At 42.3% G+C, this 17,604-nt stretch overlaps 2 protein-coding genes across 9 annotated transcripts in view; both read left to right on the forward strand.

The window, feature by feature from the left end:
- Positions 1-283: 283 nt before the first annotated feature.
- TPH1 (tryptophan hydroxylase 1) lies at positions 284-14,992 on the forward strand. Its single transcript, XM_064452584.1, has 11 exons — positions 284-332; positions 4,062-4,199; positions 5,124-5,307; positions 6,732-6,832; positions 7,553-7,620; positions 9,145-9,341; positions 9,821-9,956; positions 10,464-10,590; positions 11,721-11,816; positions 12,375-12,508; positions 12,806-14,992. The coding sequence occupies exons 1-11, from the start codon at positions 285-287 to the stop codon at positions 12,978-12,980; spliced, it is 1,404 nt and encodes a 467-aa protein (XP_064308654.1). The 5' UTR covers position 284; the 3' UTR covers positions 12,981-14,992.
- A 692-nt stretch (positions 14,993-15,684) lies between these two features.
- SERGEF (secretion regulating guanine nucleotide exchange factor) overlaps positions 15,685-17,604 on the forward strand; it is a 165,574-nt gene continuing 163,654 nt past the window's right edge. For all 8 annotated transcript variants that reach the window (XM_064452593.1, XM_064452594.1, XM_064452595.1 and 5 more), the window contains exons 1-2: positions 15,685-15,781; positions 17,395-17,533. In XM_064452593.1, coding sequence (XP_064308663.1) covers positions 15,758-15,781; positions 17,395-17,533 — 163 coding nt within the window. In that variant the 5' untranslated portion in view covers positions 15,685-15,757. The remainder of the gene's footprint in view (positions 15,782-17,394; positions 17,534-17,604) is intronic.

A 17,604-nucleotide genomic window follows, 5' to 3' on the forward strand; every position in this document is an offset into this window, starting at 1 on the left:
TTTACAGGTGTAGCTCAGGAGGGCAAGCACCTCTTTTTGCACGGGTTCTTTTGGGGCGCGGAGATGGCGGATGGTTGGTGGCTGCTTCTGAGCGTTCCTGCTCCTCCAACGGTGTGTGAATAAACAGCTCTCAGCGGGTATTATTAACAGGGTTAACGAACCCCTTCCTCAGCTGGGGCGGTGCTTCCCCCCGCCCCCGCCCGCCGCGGAGGGCGATTAGGGGCGGCTCTCGCCCCCTCCATAAAGCGGCGGCGCGGCGCGTCCCGTCCGGTGCCGCCCCGGCCATGCATCCCGCTCCCCGCCGCGAGGGCTCGCTGGAGGCCGCCGCTCAGGTGAGGGGGTGCGGGATGGGGGCGGGCTGCGGCTCACCTGCCCGGGAGCAGCGCGGCGAGGGCGTGAAACGGGGGGCGAAACCTGGCTTGCGGGTAACGCCGCTTCTCCGAAGTTACAGCTCTGCCGCCTCACTGTTGCCGTTCTCGGGAGCGGCGGTTCTGGGGGAAAAGGCGAGCTTTCTGGCCCCCGTTGCCTGGAGAGCCCTGTGATGCTCCTCTGGCGTCGGTGGGAGTGCTCGGCGCCGCTGGGATTGGGATGGGACTGATTTGTGCAGCTGCTTCTGGATGGCCATGGGGGGAAGAAATTCAAATGCGAGCAGATGAAATTCAGGTAGGACAAAAGTAACTTCTGGTGCATCATTGCTTCAAGATAGGGGGTGTGATATAGCCCAGAATAATCCGCTGCTGGATTATTTCATGTTATAGTGGGAATATGCTTAGTACATCAGAGAAGGTGAGATAAAATCAGCACTTACGTGTTGGCCACAGTTATGGATATTGTACAGTTTAAAATGTCAGTAAAATTTCTTACAAAAGCGCTGACTGTAATGGGTAAAGTTTCACAAGAGGCTGTTTTGCCATATCCCTCAGAACTTTGGAAGCCAAATAAACTGTTCAGCACAGCTTTCAGTTTGGTGCCCGAGAAGTAAATTGAAGGAAGACCTTTGGTGTGGCTGAAAAATTTCCCTGTAATGGGACATCCAGTCGTGGTCACTCTTAAGATCAAGTCTTCATCCTTCCCTACTAAGAAGTGTGTCAAAAGGACAGCGAGAAAGTAGGCAGCTACTAGGGGAGGAGGATATTAAAAGCCTGCTGTGACTTTTTTATTGAGTACAATTAATGGCAATCTATATCAAATACATTTTTAAAAATAAGACTTTCTTGGTCTTCAATTTTTGGCTCTAAAACATAATTCCCTTTAGACAAGTATGTTTGGATAATATTAAATCTTGGCTATCCATTAATATAGAGAATTAAAGCACAAAATATACACCTTCAAATATCTGTCTTACAGAGAATATTCTTTGGGGAGGGGGAGAAAGGGAAGGTAACTGCTATGGGCTCCAAAAGGAGCCATCTTTAACCAGAACACACCTAGATATCTATCTAAATAAGGGCTTCAGAGTACCCCTGGGTTTGTGTATTTTCATTAAGACTTGAGTCAGGCTGATGGGAAATCAGTTAATGATTTGCATCATTAATAATAAGCATCAGAGCAATATTAATTCCCCCCCCCAAGCTCAGATATGTTACCATGCAAAGGAAAAGTGTCAGAGTTGATTAGAGCAGAGCTACTGATACAGAATAAAATGAAGGTGAAGAGGCAGCTGTTGGACGAGAGGCATTATTTTTGCGTTACCATTTTTCTCTTGTTGTTTTGCACCAAAATGGTTGCCGCATTAATGCAGAGCTGTTTTTAGTCTGTTTTTAAATTGAAAGACAAAGATTAATGTTGATTTAGGGCTAAAAGTGTAAGTGGTGTGTGTTTGGCATTGTAGGCATCTGAATTTTTCTTCTGCAACTTTTTTCAAATTCGTAAGTTAGAGGTAATTTTTAAAGTTAATGTAAGAACATGCTGTGTTTTGTTGTATTTTCTTTGTTGGTCTCTGAAACATATTACTTTACAAATGTTGTCCCCTGATCCTAAACACAATGTAAGTTGAACTAGCAATATAGGAACAAGAACATTAGTCTTCGATGTATGTAGTTTGTCCTAGCTGTGCACCTTATAATGTTGCATGTAACTATGCCGAATCTCATAAGCTGATCTTAAGTCAGTGATCCTGAATGTGGAATCAAGCCAACATGCTGCATATAAGCCACGTATATAAAACCGCCCAACAGTCTTTGCCTTCAAAGACCGCCATCTAACTCTATTTGTTATGGACTCTTCTTTGCATCCAGCTTCTTCTATGGCAGCATCCTCTGAGTACGATTTGGCTCACACTTGAGAAAACAAACAATAACCTATATGTAGTTGTTAGGGTTATTAGTTTTTTCTTCTCTGCTTAAAGGCCCCTGCTCAGTGCCTGTTCCTGGCTCTTGTGATCTTGATCTGGCGCTTGCTAAAACAAGCTGTGAAACCTCCAGGCTGCTCAGCAGAGCCTGGATTGGGCCCTCTCACCTGCTTTCAGCAGAGAATTTAATGTCTGGACTCAAGTTGACAGAGATCAGTGGCTTTGCTGGATCAGGAACAGTATGATGGACTGATGCTGTCATCCAGGCTCATCATATAGTGACAACTTGTTAGAGATGGGGACCAAGTGAGAAATCCAGTGATTATATTTCCATGAGCATCAGTGGACTTGGAGCAAGACCCCTTCCGCTGGATACCACTTCTGCACCTTGAACAGCTCACAGTTAGTAACCTGCTTGAAACCTTTCGCAGAGCAGCGTCAAATACCAGCCCTGTTGTAAACCACTCAATTTAAAAGGAACTAATTTAATTATTTTGTTAGGCAGATTATTGTCTTAATCTGAAAGATAAATGGGAATGTTTTGATAAAATACAGGTAAAATCAGTTTTTTGTTTTCTTTAAACCTACCTGTTATAGATAGAAATACTTAGCTCTACAGCATTATCTGTTTTAAAGAGGTTAGACTGTAGAAGGGAATGCAGAACTGCTGCATTTTGATTGCATTTTTATTTTTGCTCTTTCATTTTGTGATGAGTTGTCCCCAGATAGTAATATCTTTAACAACTCTGTCAAATGAAAAATAATTCCAAATAGCAATAAAGCGCCTTTGTTGTTCTTCTCTTCTTTCTCACTGGTTCCTTCTGAAACCTCACCTTTTTTGTTTGTTTTTGCAAGGTTTGAAGACATATGGGAGACAACCTCTGCTTCGAAGCCTTGTGGTTTTTCTTTGCTTTGCATTTTCTGCATTCTTAATTGTTTCTATATTATCTCTATTTATGGCCTGGCTACATGTGGTTAAGAATATAATCTGCAATATCCACTGATTTCAACACAGTCAGGAGTGTGATCGCTAGTAATGTACAAAACCACTTGCTCCTGAAAATTTTTGGTTCGTTATCTGAAAATTTTCAATGTGTGATTTGGGTGATTGTGATAGTGGTTTGGCATGTGAATTAGGGGACCCAACAGATGGAATAGCTTTGTTGTGGTTGATCAGAGTGGGACTGTCTCTATAGTTGACAGATCCTGGTCAGCACAACGTTTTACCTCCTTAGGTTTTTGTCTCGGTTCTCGGTAAAAGCAGTGCTTTACAGTTACGTAGTGAGAGAAAGGCAATGCTATTTTTCTTTAGTTCTGATCTACTAAAGCCTGACTCATCTTTTCCTGCTTATATCCAGCAGGTTTTGGATTATTCCCTTTACGAATATTTGTCAGATTTGCTAACAAGTATTTTGTTCAACTTATTTATGCTGACATCTTGTAGCTCCTTTTCCCCCCAAAAAAACACTAATGCTAATTATAAACTATACTTTGAAAACATTTTCTGCCGAGTCATCCTAAAGAGTGACTAAAGATGTCTGTAAAATCATTCAACAGAAAAAAGAAATATCAGGATTCCATCTTCAGATCTCACAGATTCTGTGTGTGCCTAACTTTATGCCTGTTATTGTGTAACGATTTAATTAGCACCTTTCCTTTTGTTCTTGATCAGTCAAAGCACAATAGTAACCCAAGACAAACTGAAATGTGAAACCTTATACTTTTTGCACTACTAGCCACTAAAACAATATTTTTGTTTGTTTGCATTTAGTTAAATAAGTCAAATTACATGATGATTGAAGATAATAAAGAGAATGAAGACCATGCATCAGAAAGAGGAAGAACAGCCATCATTTTTTCCTTGAAGAATGAAGTCGGAGGACTTGTAAAAGCATTAAAACTCTTTCAGGTATGTAATAATCACATATATATCACACATATATGATATATCGCAGCATAGTTTTGAAACGTGTTAGATTTATTTACATCCATTTACTAAGGATGTGATTCGTAACCTGGATCCTACTTTGCACCCAGAATTACCCATAAAGGCAAATTTATGCATCAGAAATTAGATGCTGGCTGGCTAAAAATCTTCACAAAATGTATCATCTGCGCGTACTAAGGATTGAGAGAATTTTTTCTTTTCCCCTCATGAAAAGAGTTTGCCACTTATTGTTTCTACTGCATATAAACGGTGGGTCTGAAGCTCCTGCTGATGGCAGGTAGACACTTGGGGTGCTGACCTACACTGGGTCAAGTCCAGCGCCCTTGTCACCCTGCCTAGCCAGACTGTGGACGACAGAGTAACTGCAATTGCACAACTGTACTTGTTTGCTCTGTCACCTGGCCCCGCATGTCTTAGCCTGGGGTTTCCTCTGTGTTCTTGATATAAAACATATGATTAAATAATTTTTTCAAATAAAAGTGAAATTTATGCCTTGAAAATGACTGCGTTTAAATCTGTTGCTGACTTGTGAGATAATTATATGGAGGCTTGATTGACATTTTGGTGAATTTCCCCAGGCCCAGTTGCTAATCAGCTTCCTCTGGGAGGGGTGAAAGAAAAAGGTCTATGAATTTCAACTACCGGACTGTGTCTTTCTGTGCTTCCTAAATGTAAATTAAATTGAAAGAACATTGGTTCTCTTTCATTTTCTTCCGAATAGGAAGCTTTTAAAAATAAAACTATTTTCCCCTACTCCAATAAGCAAACTGCTATTAAGAGATCCAATTAACTAAAATAGCTTTGCAAAGGTGATGAATATTCATTTGAAAAATAGATTTTGGTTTTTAGTCAATCTGTTTGAAAACATTACTTCTTACAAAACAGGAGAAGCATGTAAATCTGGTACATATAGAGTCACGGAAGTCCAAGAGACGAAATTCTGAGTTTGAGATCTTTGTGGACTGTGACAGTAACAGGGAACAACTGAATGAGATCTTCCAGCTCCTGAAATCCCACGTCAACATTGTCTCTGTGAACCCGACAGAGCATTTCAATATCCAGGAAGATGGTAAGTACAAGAGACACTTATGATGAAAATGAACTTCTCAATGTGTTGGTTTGAAATCTTTCTATGGTGTCCATATCTGCATTTGCATAGTGTTTTCAATCAGTTGCTACCAGGTTCATGCTTCTGTGTTGTGAACGAGTGTAGTTTGGTTGATATGAGCTGGGCTGTGTTGGCTGGTGTCAGCTAGGAATACAGGCTGTTTCAGGCCTGGGTAAATTGTGTGTCCATTGGCCGTGCTCCCATCCATTCTCAGCACAGCACAACTGGCATGAGTGGGAGTCTTTGCACCCATGCAGGCTGGCATGCAAGCGAAGTCTGAATGCAGGGCTTGGCTAGGGACTGTACAGCAGGATGACAGAGGTATAATACTGACAGAACCTGGTTCAGTTCAGACGCTGGTGAGGGCAAGAGGTGGATTCTGCAATTTCCTCATGTAACTCTTGATTTAATCTTTTTTTTTTTTTTTACCACTTTTCATTGTAACTGGTTACTTATATTAGCGTGAAAGAGGTGCCTTTTAACTTTAGGATGCTATACATCGTGTTTACCTTTGCTTCTAGTTAAAGAGATGCCTAAAGTTCAGGGCAGTGGGAAGTTGGTCCCATGTATTTCTCAGCCACTGTTCTTGGCATAGGCTCATAGGTAGGGGAAGGTGTGAGCTGGTGTCTCTTGGACAAAAATGGCTTTCTTTAGTCCTAAGTAAGGGGAGTTTCAATCTAAACACTGCCCCTACCTTTTTTAAGAAAACTGAAGGACATTGGGGCAGAAAAACAGTGTATTAACCACTCTGCGAAGAGCTTGGTTGTAACCAATCTTGGGCTGCAGGGAAAAAAAAAAGTAGCAAAACTGTAATGATGCATCTCTCCAAGGCTGCAGGGCTGAAATTGCTTTCTTCCCTCTTCCCCACAAATAGCTCAGCAAAGCTGGATGCTTCTGAGGTACATAACCACAGAGCAATGTTTATTTCCCATGGTCACTAAAGCAGGATGGGAGGACTCAGACCTGTTCCTGCTTTGCCCAGGGATCACTGGCAGATCACTCCTCTGCTCCTTTGCATGCTTTGTACCCTAGAAGATTCACAGCATTATGCACAAGGAGGTCTTGTCTCAGTGGGAGCCTCTAGATACTACTCTAACATTAACAGTAATAACAGTTAAGGGCCACAGAAAACTGATATTAACCATTTCCTCCCCTGGACACTTTGGAGCTGGCTGTGCTCTGTAGGCAGACTGTGGCAGTGACAGAGGAGGAAGTGTGAGCTGTAGGCTGGTGCCAGATAGGCAGTGGACTCCCTTGTCGTATTCATAACCCTTTTAATTTATAGATTTCGCTTGTAACCACCATAGCCATACTTGAAAGTAGCGTTTCCTCCCTCAGCATGCTCGGCGTTTTTAATAACTTTGTGGATTCCATGTGTTCCCTAGACATGGAGAATGTTCCCTGGTTTCCGAAGAAGATCTCAGATTTGGATAAGTGTGCAAACAGAGTGCTGATGTATGGGTCTGATTTGGATGCTGACCATCCAGTAAGTATCTCTTTCCTCCTGTGCTCAGTCCTTAGTGAAAATCTACTTTGTGGAGCTTACTTTAAAAAAATTGCAGCTTTTCCTCCTCCTTCTCCTTCCCCTCAATGGCGCCTCTGTGTGTCCGAGCACCTTCTCTTGGGAGTTTCATCTCTTTTTCCTAGTTCAGGCAAGGCCACCGTTGTATTTAGCTCCCATGCCTTTCTGCAAGGCGTACAGGTGTGAGGACTGCAGGTTTGGGCACTGAGCGGTTGCATGCAAACTGAAAAAAGAAAAAAAAAAAAAAAAAAGGAAAAAAGGCTGTTGTGAGGCAGACTTGGTTTCTCCTCTTTCTTTCTTCCTTACTCTAAATGGAGCAAACAAATTGGTGCTTGGGGGAGTGCAAATGGGCAATTTGTCCTGTAATTTAGAGTAATTAAGCAAGTAACAAAGTTTTGTATAAAAACTGATATGACTGAAATGAATCCTTGTCTATTGAATTTATAGTTGCATGTATAAAACCACTGATCCTTACTTTGAATTAGAATATTGGCTTAATTCACAGCTATTAAACATTTCAGATTATAGCTATGAGGTTCCTGCCCTGTTGTCATTCTCACACAGCATGCTTTTATATTTCCCAACTGAAGGAATTTCAAGTGTCTTGTTTTAAATGAATTTATTTACTACAGTTTGGAAACTCATTTAACTCTGTTTTCCCTTTCCCCTTCCCTCTTCCCCCAGGGTTTCAAAGACAATGTCTATCGCAAGAGGCGAAAGTATTTTGCAGACCTGGCTATGAACTACAAACAGTAAGTTTGACTTCTTCCAGAATAAGACTTCTGGGTGCTTTGAAATTGTAGCAGAGTGGACTGGCAGGAGCTTATGTTGCCTGGGCTCAGATCTTGATGAGGCGCGCTTGGCTCAGGAAGCAGAGCTGGAGGGGTAAAACAAAGGGAGAGGTAAGTCAAGATTAAAAGATGTAGGCCACCTTATAGCTCCCCAGGCCTCTGATTGGTTTGAGGATCAGCCTGTGGTTGCTTGGCCATTATGGCACCTGTGGTAGAGCTGACCCTCAGATGGGCAGTGATGCAGGAAGCCCGTGCTGCCAATGTGGTGCATTTGGTCTGCAGTCCCTCTGTGCTTCTCTGGAAATGGGCGCAACAAAGGAAGCGGGTGGACAACGCATGTTGCACAGCTGCCTGTGTCAGGACGTACTGACTTGACTAGGGCTGATTGGTCTCCTTTGTGAAGGAGAGAGAAGGGAGGCAAAACTTAATATTATAGCCCATTGACCACTGAGTGTAAACTCTCTGGGCAAATGTTAATACTTGAGTTTTCTTTCCTGGTTCAAACTAGTGCATGTGATGTGTAGATAAGAAGTTTTCTGTGAAAAGAAACTTGAAGAGCTTCTGTCTTTAGAGCTGCTGCTTGGGGGAGGGAGCTCTTAAAGCAGTAAGAGTTTAACAGCTGTAAATTCTTTCTAAACACGATTTTCATGTTGCTGTTGCCCGCTTGAATTTAGATGCCAAGTTGCTCAGTTGGAAATTACCTAGAAATGGTGGGTATCTAGAGCAATATTGCACTGTGTACTAATGCAACTGGTTACCACAGCACAGAGCTGGTTACTGTTAATGTGTTGTTAACAGGGATTCCCTTGGGAAAGCATCTGCCATGCTGGCTTACCTGGCTGGCAGTGGAAGCTCAGTGGAACACTCCCATTGCTTTCAGCGGGCTTTAGGTCACATCCTTGCTATAATCCACTTTAATCAAGATCCTGAGGGCTACATAGGAGAGATGGACTACAAGTAATATGTTCAGACAGATGCTTGTCTCCTCTGCATAGAAGCACAATTTTTACCTAATGCGTGTATTTAGCTGCTTCCACACATTGTGTTACTAAATTTGGGAATTCTCATTTTCTAAAACAAATCAAAAAGGTAATGGAAAGTAATTGCAGACAGGGAAGCCCTACAGGGAAAAGGATGTGTTCTCAGCTCCTGAAGCTGTAAAGGTTTTGCAGGTATTTAAAAATGTTACTCTCAGCATTAAACTCTTAAACTGTTTACAGGACCAAAGTTTCAGGCTCCAGTAAGGTCAATGCAAAGATTCTTGTTCATTGATTTAGGAGGAAAAGAGAGCAAGCCCTTTGACTAAAGGCTCTCCAGGGCATAGACCAGACCTCACTGTGTATTTGACAGTGCCTAATGCAATGGGGTCTTAACCCTGACCAGGTGTCACAGCCATATAACTGTTAAATAATAATAATAAGTAAACGAGTCATCCGTTATTAGCCATTTACTGAGGAATGTCTTTTCTTCCTCTTCCCCTTGTAGTGGTGACCCAATTCCCAAGATTGAATTTACTGAGGAGGAGATCAAGACTTGGGGGACTGTGTACCGAGAGCTTAACAAGCTTTACCCAACTCATGCCTGCAGAGAGTACCTTAAAAACTTACCCTTGCTCACCAAATACTGTGGGTACAGGGAAGACAATATCCCCCAGCTGGAAGATGTGTCCCGCTTCCTGAAAGGTAACGTACTAATTTTCTTACACAGAAAGGAACTAAGGTCCATTGCAAATCACACTGCTCTTATAGGGGCACAAAAAATCTGCCCTTGGTCTGTTTTGCTTGTATTCATTCTGGTCCTTTAAGAAGCCTTTTGGCCATCAGTGTTTTAATGTATTGTGTCTTGAATATATGCAAACAGTGACATTTGAGGGGCCAATGTTAACTCTAAAGAGACTATTAGGATTGGCTAAAGAGATACCTAGCTGTATTGTATTGGCTCTAGGCATGAAATTGTAGGAAATTCACCTATACAGAGGTAGGGACGTTTTTACTAAATGTTGGTCATTCTCAAGCTTATGTCTAATTTGTCTAATCATGCCTCATTTTCCCAGGTGCTCCTGAGCCAAAGTAGTGCTGTGGCTTTTATCCCAGTCGTAGCAGGAAAGGTGACGACATTGTACAATTGTACACTAATGTACCATTTCTCCATTCCTTTTCAGAGCGCACAGGTTTCACGATTCGACCCGTTGCTGGATACCTATCACCCAGAGACTTCTTGGCAGGATTAGCATTCAGAGTTTTTCACTGCACTCAATACGTTAGACACAGCTCGGACCCACTCTATACACCAGAGCCGTGAGTCATTTAATCTTGGGGTAGAATATGAGAGAGTTTTGAATCTTTCTGCCCAGAGCCAAGCTACTTAAAAGCTGTTCAAGAACACCAGCAAGAAAACTTAAAAAAAGGTGCTGAAGACTCAGCCTTCACAGTGAATGTAAGGAAGTTTTAGCATGCTCAAGTGCCATCTTCATAAGTACAGGATTTTCAACAGTACCGCATGTTATTGGAGAGCTCTTGCTGACGTCATTGTGTGCAGAGTTAGTTTAATATTCAATTGCCTCATAAATGTGCAGCTCAGATATTAATTTTGAAAATGTGAGTTTTTATACTTACTTAGAGCTGGTATGACCTGCTCAATTGCTTTCATTTAAACATGATTGACATTTTTCTGTCTTTTGGATATTAAGAGTTTAACACAAGACATTGTATCTGTTCAGTGGTGCTGCTTTTTCACTCTACTACAAAGGTGGATCATGAGATTTGTGTGGGGTGTGTGTTGTTTTTTTTTGTTTTTTTTTCCAGTGATACCTGCCATGAGCTTCTAGGCCATGTTCCTCTTTTGGCTGAACCCAGTTTTGCTCAGTTCTCCCAGGAAATTGGTCTTGCATCACTTGGGGCATCAGATGAGGCTGTCCAAAAACTGGCAACAGTGAGTGTATCAGTGCCTGATGATCCCACCGAAAGCTTTGTGCTTTGCTAGGCTGATCCTACTCCATCGAATAAATTCAGAGTTTCATTTCAATGTTAGCCACACCAGCTGCTAGACCCACGTGTTTCACTGGTTCTTGGCTTTTAGAGCATATAAAAATTTTCCATGCTAGGAAAAAAATGCATTTTAGGGTTGATATGGTTGGTATTTTTCTTCACTTGGCTGTCAAGTAAGGGTGCAACTTCTGGAAGAAACAGACCATAGAATTTCAATCTGGAAGAAGTGACCTACCACCAAACAAAATCTTTTCACTTCTGGAAACATGATTAAATGATTTAAAAAGGAATCTATTTCTTTAATATATAGAATTAATTGAAATTACATGGTGTTTTCATTGAATGTGGTGAGCACAAGTATTAGACATTTTTCAGCCAAGAAATTAAAAATAATATAAATGAATCTTACTTCCTGGATATCAGTTTCTGGATGCTTTGACAAAAATATTTTAAGATGAAAATGAAATTTAGATGAAAAATAATTGATGCCAGTTATGAAAGAACTGGTTTGCTGATGTTTTTAAATCTTTTTGCCCCACTGGGTGTAGCTAGTAGTAAAATTTCTACTGTCTTCAGTGGGAGCAGAATTAAGCCATCTATGAAAATAGCGTTCCTCCCCATATACCTGTGGAAATCCTGAAATTCAGCAAATGAAACGTCTTTAATTTTACAGACCACTAAGCAAATGAGGAACAAACTGTAGTGGGCTGATGATTTCACTCACTCACAGATATCCTCTCTGTTCAGTGTTTCTTCTAAGCCGAAGCTGTCATGTCACAACAATATTTCTCAAAACAAGTTTATGTCTCCATGTTCCTACTAACATTAACAGCTTCTAGCCTATTCGGGTGATCTATAATATCAGTCTTTCTTATGAGACACATGCAGTCCTGTAGTTCCTCACCCTTCCATTCTGCATTCCCTCCTCTTTAAATATCCGAGAAGGATAACCAAGTGGTGACTGTCTGATATTTGCAACTGTTTGACACTACCTGCAAATAAAAATGTCCCCACCTGGCTCACCACAGCATCTTTGCTGAAGGCTGAATTGTTTTACTCCCTTCTCTATTTCAGTGCTACTTCTTCACTGTAGAGTTTGGCTTGTGCAAGCAGGAGGGACAGCTACGAGTTTATGGGGCTGGCTTGCTCTCTTCAATTAGCGAGCTCAGGGTAAGAATATTTACTGTTTATTTACGTCTTTTCTTTGGTTTTATCTGGTTATTATTGTCACTGTTTTGCCCTGGTTTTTATTAAGTATAATTCTAAAAATCCTTCTTTTGAAAACTCCTGGATACCTACTAGACTTCAAGCAAATTCTCTGTGGCAATAATTGCTGGACAGTCTGCTTTTGGATATATGACGAGGAGCTCCCATGTCTTTGACAGGAAGATTACTGGTATTTCTTAACATTAGGTTCCAGGTAACTATTTTAGAATAAAGGTCTGCTGGTTTAACCAGATTCTGAAAATAGCACTCTTGTTTACACACGAGCCTCCTGTCGGAGGAATCCCTTTTTTGACCCAGATTGGCAGAATGTGACTGTTCAGAGTTATTCCATTTGTTAAGCTTTAACTACTGTTCATCTGCAGATGAAAATTTTAAGAAGCAATGCACTGAATATGGTATCACTTAATCTTTTCTTTTTTATTCACTCTTCCTCGTGTCATCTTCCTTGTGGATTGTTTGGGTGGTGATGTTCCTCTGACACATAACACATTATGGTACCAGCACTCGCTCTCTGGCAATGCCAAAGTCAAGCCTTTTGATCCAAGGGTCACCTGCAAGCAAGAATGCCTCATTACAACTTTCCAGGAGGTTTATTTTGTTTCTGAAAGTTTTGAAGAAGCAAAGGAAAAGATGAGGTACAGTTCTGTTTTATAAAAGCAGGTTTGATTTCATGCATCTCAGTAGCAGCAGCAAATCTTTTTATTCCTATCACAGTTCTATAACCAGCTTTTATGGGGTTGGAAAGCCGAGATTAGTATTTGCTTGGTCTTCCACGTACTGTGGGGGAAGATGATGAACTATGTAACAATTACAACTATTTTTTAAGAAAGTAGGTAGCTTTAGAAAAGTGGTTATTGATACTGATTGCATACAGAGGATGCATTTGTGTTTTGTTTATAACTCCCTCTTTTTATTTTTTTTTACTTGAATAGAGAGTTTGCAAAAACCATCAAACGCCCATTTGGTGTGAAGTACAATCCATATACTCAAAGTGTGCAGATCCTGAAAGACACGAAGAGCATTGCCAGTGTGGTGAATGAGCTACGTCATGAGCTGGACATTGTCAGTGATGCCCTCAGCAAGATGGGCAAGCAGCTGGAAGTTTAACACCCCTGTCACCAGTGTGGTGCACTTGGCAACTCTTTTCCCTGCTGATTTCTTTCTAAGCATGTGATGTGTTGTATGCAGAAGTCTCTCCTTTACAAATGGAAGAATGAATGGCCCATAAGGATAATAATTTCATTTTGTTTCTCTGTGTAAAGCCCCTTGCAGAATGTATTCCTCTATCCCCCTTGGATTAAAAAAAAAAGGCCTGAAGGGGCCTTTGAGAAGCTGGTGGGGGAGAAGAGACATTGCTAGACTGGAGCAAAAGTGTGGTCTGTGGATCAGGTTTGGGATCAGATGCTGCAGAAGCTGTCTTTTGAGGCAATAATGTAATAATTTGCCCCAAGGAAATGTCAGTTTCTGACTCTAGTAGTCTATGCTACTAATTTTATAGCATTGCAGACTTTATAGTGTAGAAGCTATAGTAATCAGGGCTTCTAAGTCTGTGCTACTACGTTTAAAACTTGAATGATTACAATGAAAGCATCAGGACACAAATAGCTGGAGCTGATAAAATTGAGGGGTCAAATCTTGCTTTCAGAAGGATCTTTCTTGCCCCCAGAGAATTTCAAATGTACTGTTTGTCATGCTTCTAGTACAAGGCAGATACAGAGCTGTTGCATGAAATCCTAATTCTGTTTATTTTAAGAGACTATTGGCTCAGAGAGTCAGGATTTTTGTTGCTGGCCCTGATATTGCACCTGAGTGAAGACCTTTCCTTAGAGAAGTACCATTTGCCTTTTTCATGATTTAATTTATTTAAAGAAAAAAAATAGCAAGCCATCAGGTACTGACTTAGCACAAAGCCTACACCCATTTCCAAATCACAATTTAATATTCAAAATAGTTTCATTAGTTGTAAAATAACACCAAAGATTAAAATAACAGCCAAAGTTCATAGTCTAGCCTGGCTTTTTGTAAGATTAAGTATCCTATTGATCGCTTGGTCACTTTATTGACCTGCACAAGCTGCACAAAGGTACATTTTGTTTCTTCTTTACTAGGCCTGAATGCCTTCATTCCTTGCCAAGCAAATGTTAACTGAAAGGCCCAAGCATTTCATAGGAATTCTGTGGCTATGAATGCAACAAACTACCTTGTAGCATAAAATATATCTAGTTCCAAAGAGCACTTTACAAGTGGTGGGAAGGAGTGTCCTGGTGAATTGTTTCTATCACATAGTAGCAAACATCCCAGTTTTCAGGGCTCCATAGTTTCAAGCATCCCGCATAGCTGTACAAAGCGGTGCCAGCTACTGTTTCTGCTGACCCTGACAATGAAATGAATATATGTACAGGATATGATACATCTGAATGGAAGATCTGTGATGTGCAGGGTGTATTTAATAGCATGCTAAGCACTGATAGGTAGAGCTTACCGGAAATACAGAATCTGCAGCTGTGAATGTTGCTGGAAAAATGGACAGAACACTGGAGATGATAGTTCAGGATTTTGAGACCTTGAAAGGACTTTCATGAACCTCTGTGCTTGAAAATCAGTTTGAATTACATATGCTTTCTGGTAGGCCACATCTGCTCCATAAGCAATTGCTGGCCCAATCTTTCCAAATATATTCACTGTTTAAATCAAGTCTAGATAATTTTTTCTGTGACTGTGAACCCATCATAACTATGTTTTTCTTTTTTTTTAATAACATTTAAGACATAGAAATATGGTCTGCAACATTTATGGCTTACATTATACCTTAAAGTAGATTTTAGGGCCCTTGTCTTTAAAGAAACCTTATATGTGAGTAGTAAGGGACGATCTATTTTGCCTGCTTCTGTGACAACAGTTAATAATGCCAATATTTTTAAAAAGGCAGCTGAATATTATGTTGTTGAAATACACAAAGATCTGTGTTACTTCAAATCTTTGTCTGAACTATGTACACATTTCAAGTAGGAAACTTTACTGAATTAGCCCTTAATTTAAAATACTTTGGAAAACCAGCAATTGTATCTTTATTTACACTTGTGTAGCAAAAAATAAACTGTTAACAGTAATGTAGAGAAGTTGCATTTCTATTGCAGTAACAACCTGTATGTTTGGCTTCACATGTCCAAACCTGCTGGCTATGTAGAACAGTAATAATTTTAATATTTTAAACTATTGTGGGGACTTCTAAATGTCAATGAAATAAATGACTTGCTGGTAATTATTAGAAGCAAAACCAACTTTACTTCAGCACTGTAGCAATAACACACAACACTCCCTTCTGACTAAGGGTTTGTATGTTTTATACTATGGTGCAGATATTCCACACCTGTGATTCAATTCCCTTGGAAACTGTAAATATTTATTTGAGGAATGACTTATTTTCCCCTCAGTTTTTTTGAAGTCTTAGTACTATTCCTCCCCCGTTGAAGCGGTGGAGTGAGGGAGAGTTCCGTAGGCCCCGGCCCCGGCGGGTGCTCCCCCGCCACAGGACCCGGCCCCGCAGGACCCGGCCCTCGGGCTTTGGGGAGTTTTTCGGGAAAGCGGCAGCCGGAGCTGGAGCCTGCCGGGTAACCGCGGCACTGGGGGCCGCGGGTGGGACCATCAGCACGGCAGCTGCTCGCCACCGCCGCCCCCCCGCCCCCAAAATCGCTCCGGAGGACTTTGAGGGGGTCAACAGGTGCCCCCAAGTCCTGACAGAATATTCGCCCGGCGAAGCCGCACCGGCCGCCCCCCCCACAGCCACCCCGCCCCCGGCCGGGCGGGGCCCCGCCGGAGCCCGCCGCCGCCGCTCCGCCTCTTCCTCCTGCGGCGCGGCGGGACGGCGAGGGGCCGCCGGCCCTATGGAGCCGGCGCTCTTCGCGTGGGTAAGCGGGCGCGCGGCGCGGCGCGGTGAGGGCGGGGAAGCCGGGGAAGCCGGGGGCAGCGGGGCTCTGCCGGGCTCTGCCCGCTGCGCGGGGCCGGGGCCGGGGCCGGGTGCGCTGCCGCCGCCGCCGGTCCTCCACTCGCTTCCCTGGGGAAGGGCGGCCCCAGGTGTCGTCCGTCCGTCCGTTTCCCCCCCGCCCCCCCCTCCGAAAAAGTCAAGAACGCTGTGGTGAGGCGCCCTCATCGCGTTAGATGGGTATCTCTTCTTCTCGTTAGCTCGTTTTGCTCTGTGGTAGTCCTGTTCGGTAATAACCAGTCAACCTTGGAAGGGTAAATGAAGATAGGCATGTTAGCGTTGGGACAGACGCTTGTGCGTGGCTTGCGGTTTTCTTTCTGCACCGCAGCTTGCCTCCTTTTGAAGACTTGAACGTTCACACAGAATCACAGGTTGGAAGGGTCCTCAGGGATCATCTAGTCCAACCTTTCTGGGAAGAGCAAGTTATAGGCTAAAAGGAGAGCTTACGACAAGCCTTCTAAAAGGAATTATGTCTGTTAAGTAGTAACACGTTCTAAAACTGTCTACCGGTAGTAGTGACTGAGACAACAATTTGATCTGCCGGTTGAGCTTGAATCCTGACCTCTCATCCACCTGTTAACTATGGGCTGAGGAGAGCAGCCAGATGTTTTTGTCTGAAATGTTGCTGTTTCTGTAGGTACAAAATGTTTATTGCTAAATGTGTCCTTTTAAGATACACCAGGTGCTGCATCGGGGATGGAAGGGTAAACAGAGAGCAGATGGGCAGGGGGAGCACAGGTGAGGCAGGGAAAGTCCCCCCTGGGGATCACCAGCAGGGTGGGTGCAATGTGGGTGTTGAGTGTTGCCGCTACTGCAGTGTGCGGGCTGGGAAAGTTACTGAATCCACCTTTGTGAATGAAGGTTGCCGTTCAAACTGTTGGACACTTAACAGAGATTACATTGGCTAAGAAATTTCCTGACACATTACCACATTATCAGTAGCTGCTTTCTATAATAGGTTTAGTGGCTACAATTTTGTGCTTATAAATCTATAATAATTGGTATATTTTAATTTTGACCACTTTAAGCTAAAAGGCTTAGTTAATGAGGGAGAAGCATTTCTGCTTTACTTGTTTAGGTTGCAGAACAAGGTAGCATGTTCATCTGATTTCGTTTTGGAGGTGGACTGCCAGAAAGCATTGATATGAATAAGATCTTAGTAACGAGCAGATATTGTCAGCATTAAAATTAAACAGGTGGTAATCATCCTGATATAACCAGGCTTTCCTCCTTAGTAACTGTTAGCTTGCAGTTCAAGTCTTACCGGAATATATTCCAGTGTGTTTCTTAAAATGCTGGGGTTGCAAGGGCAGCCTTAATGACAGCAAATTTAGGAGGGTCCTGGTCGGTAATTCTGGGGGTCCTGTGTGACAGCAGTAAGCATGAAGATTGCCATTTTGGGGGATTTTTAGGAGCAAATACTGGCAGGTCAATCTGTGACATGTCCCCGATAAGCTTGTTAGCTCTTAAAAGAGATACACATCTGCTCCTAGTTAACTTTTTTTTAAAAAAGTGTTATTTTTCTCTGTGTATTTGAAGGGTGCAAACAGCTATGGACAGCTTGGTCTTGGTCATAAAGAGGATGTGATGGTACCTCAGTCACTGAAAGATGTTTCCTGCAAATGTCAAGACGTTAAAAGCATTACTGGAGGAGGGGGACATTCCGCAGTTATCACTGGTAAAAACATTGCACTTGTAAGGAGTGTATGACTTCTAAACACTTTCTTTCCCCCCCCCATTTTCCTGTTG

The sequence above is a fragment of the Phalacrocorax carbo genome, chromosome 5 (assembly GCF_963921805.1).
Source record: "Phalacrocorax carbo chromosome 5, bPhaCar2.1, whole genome shotgun sequence".
NCBI lineage: Eukaryota > Metazoa > Chordata > Aves > Suliformes > Phalacrocoracidae > Phalacrocorax > Phalacrocorax carbo.

Excerpts from the sequence above, each read along its gene's own strand:
- TPH1 (XM_064452584.1), top strand. The coding sequence starts at position 285 with ATGCATCCCGCTCCCCGCCGCGAGGGCTCGCTGGAGGCCGCCGCTCAG. Across the intron at positions 6,833-7,552 it reads ATTTGGATGCTGACCATCCA|GGTTTCAAAGACAATGTCTA; the intron begins GTAAGTATCTCT and ends CTCTTCCCCCAG. Across the intron at positions 11,817-12,374 it reads CTTCAATTAGCGAGCTCAGG|CACTCGCTCTCTGGCAATGC; the intron begins GTAAGAATATTT and ends TTATGGTACCAG.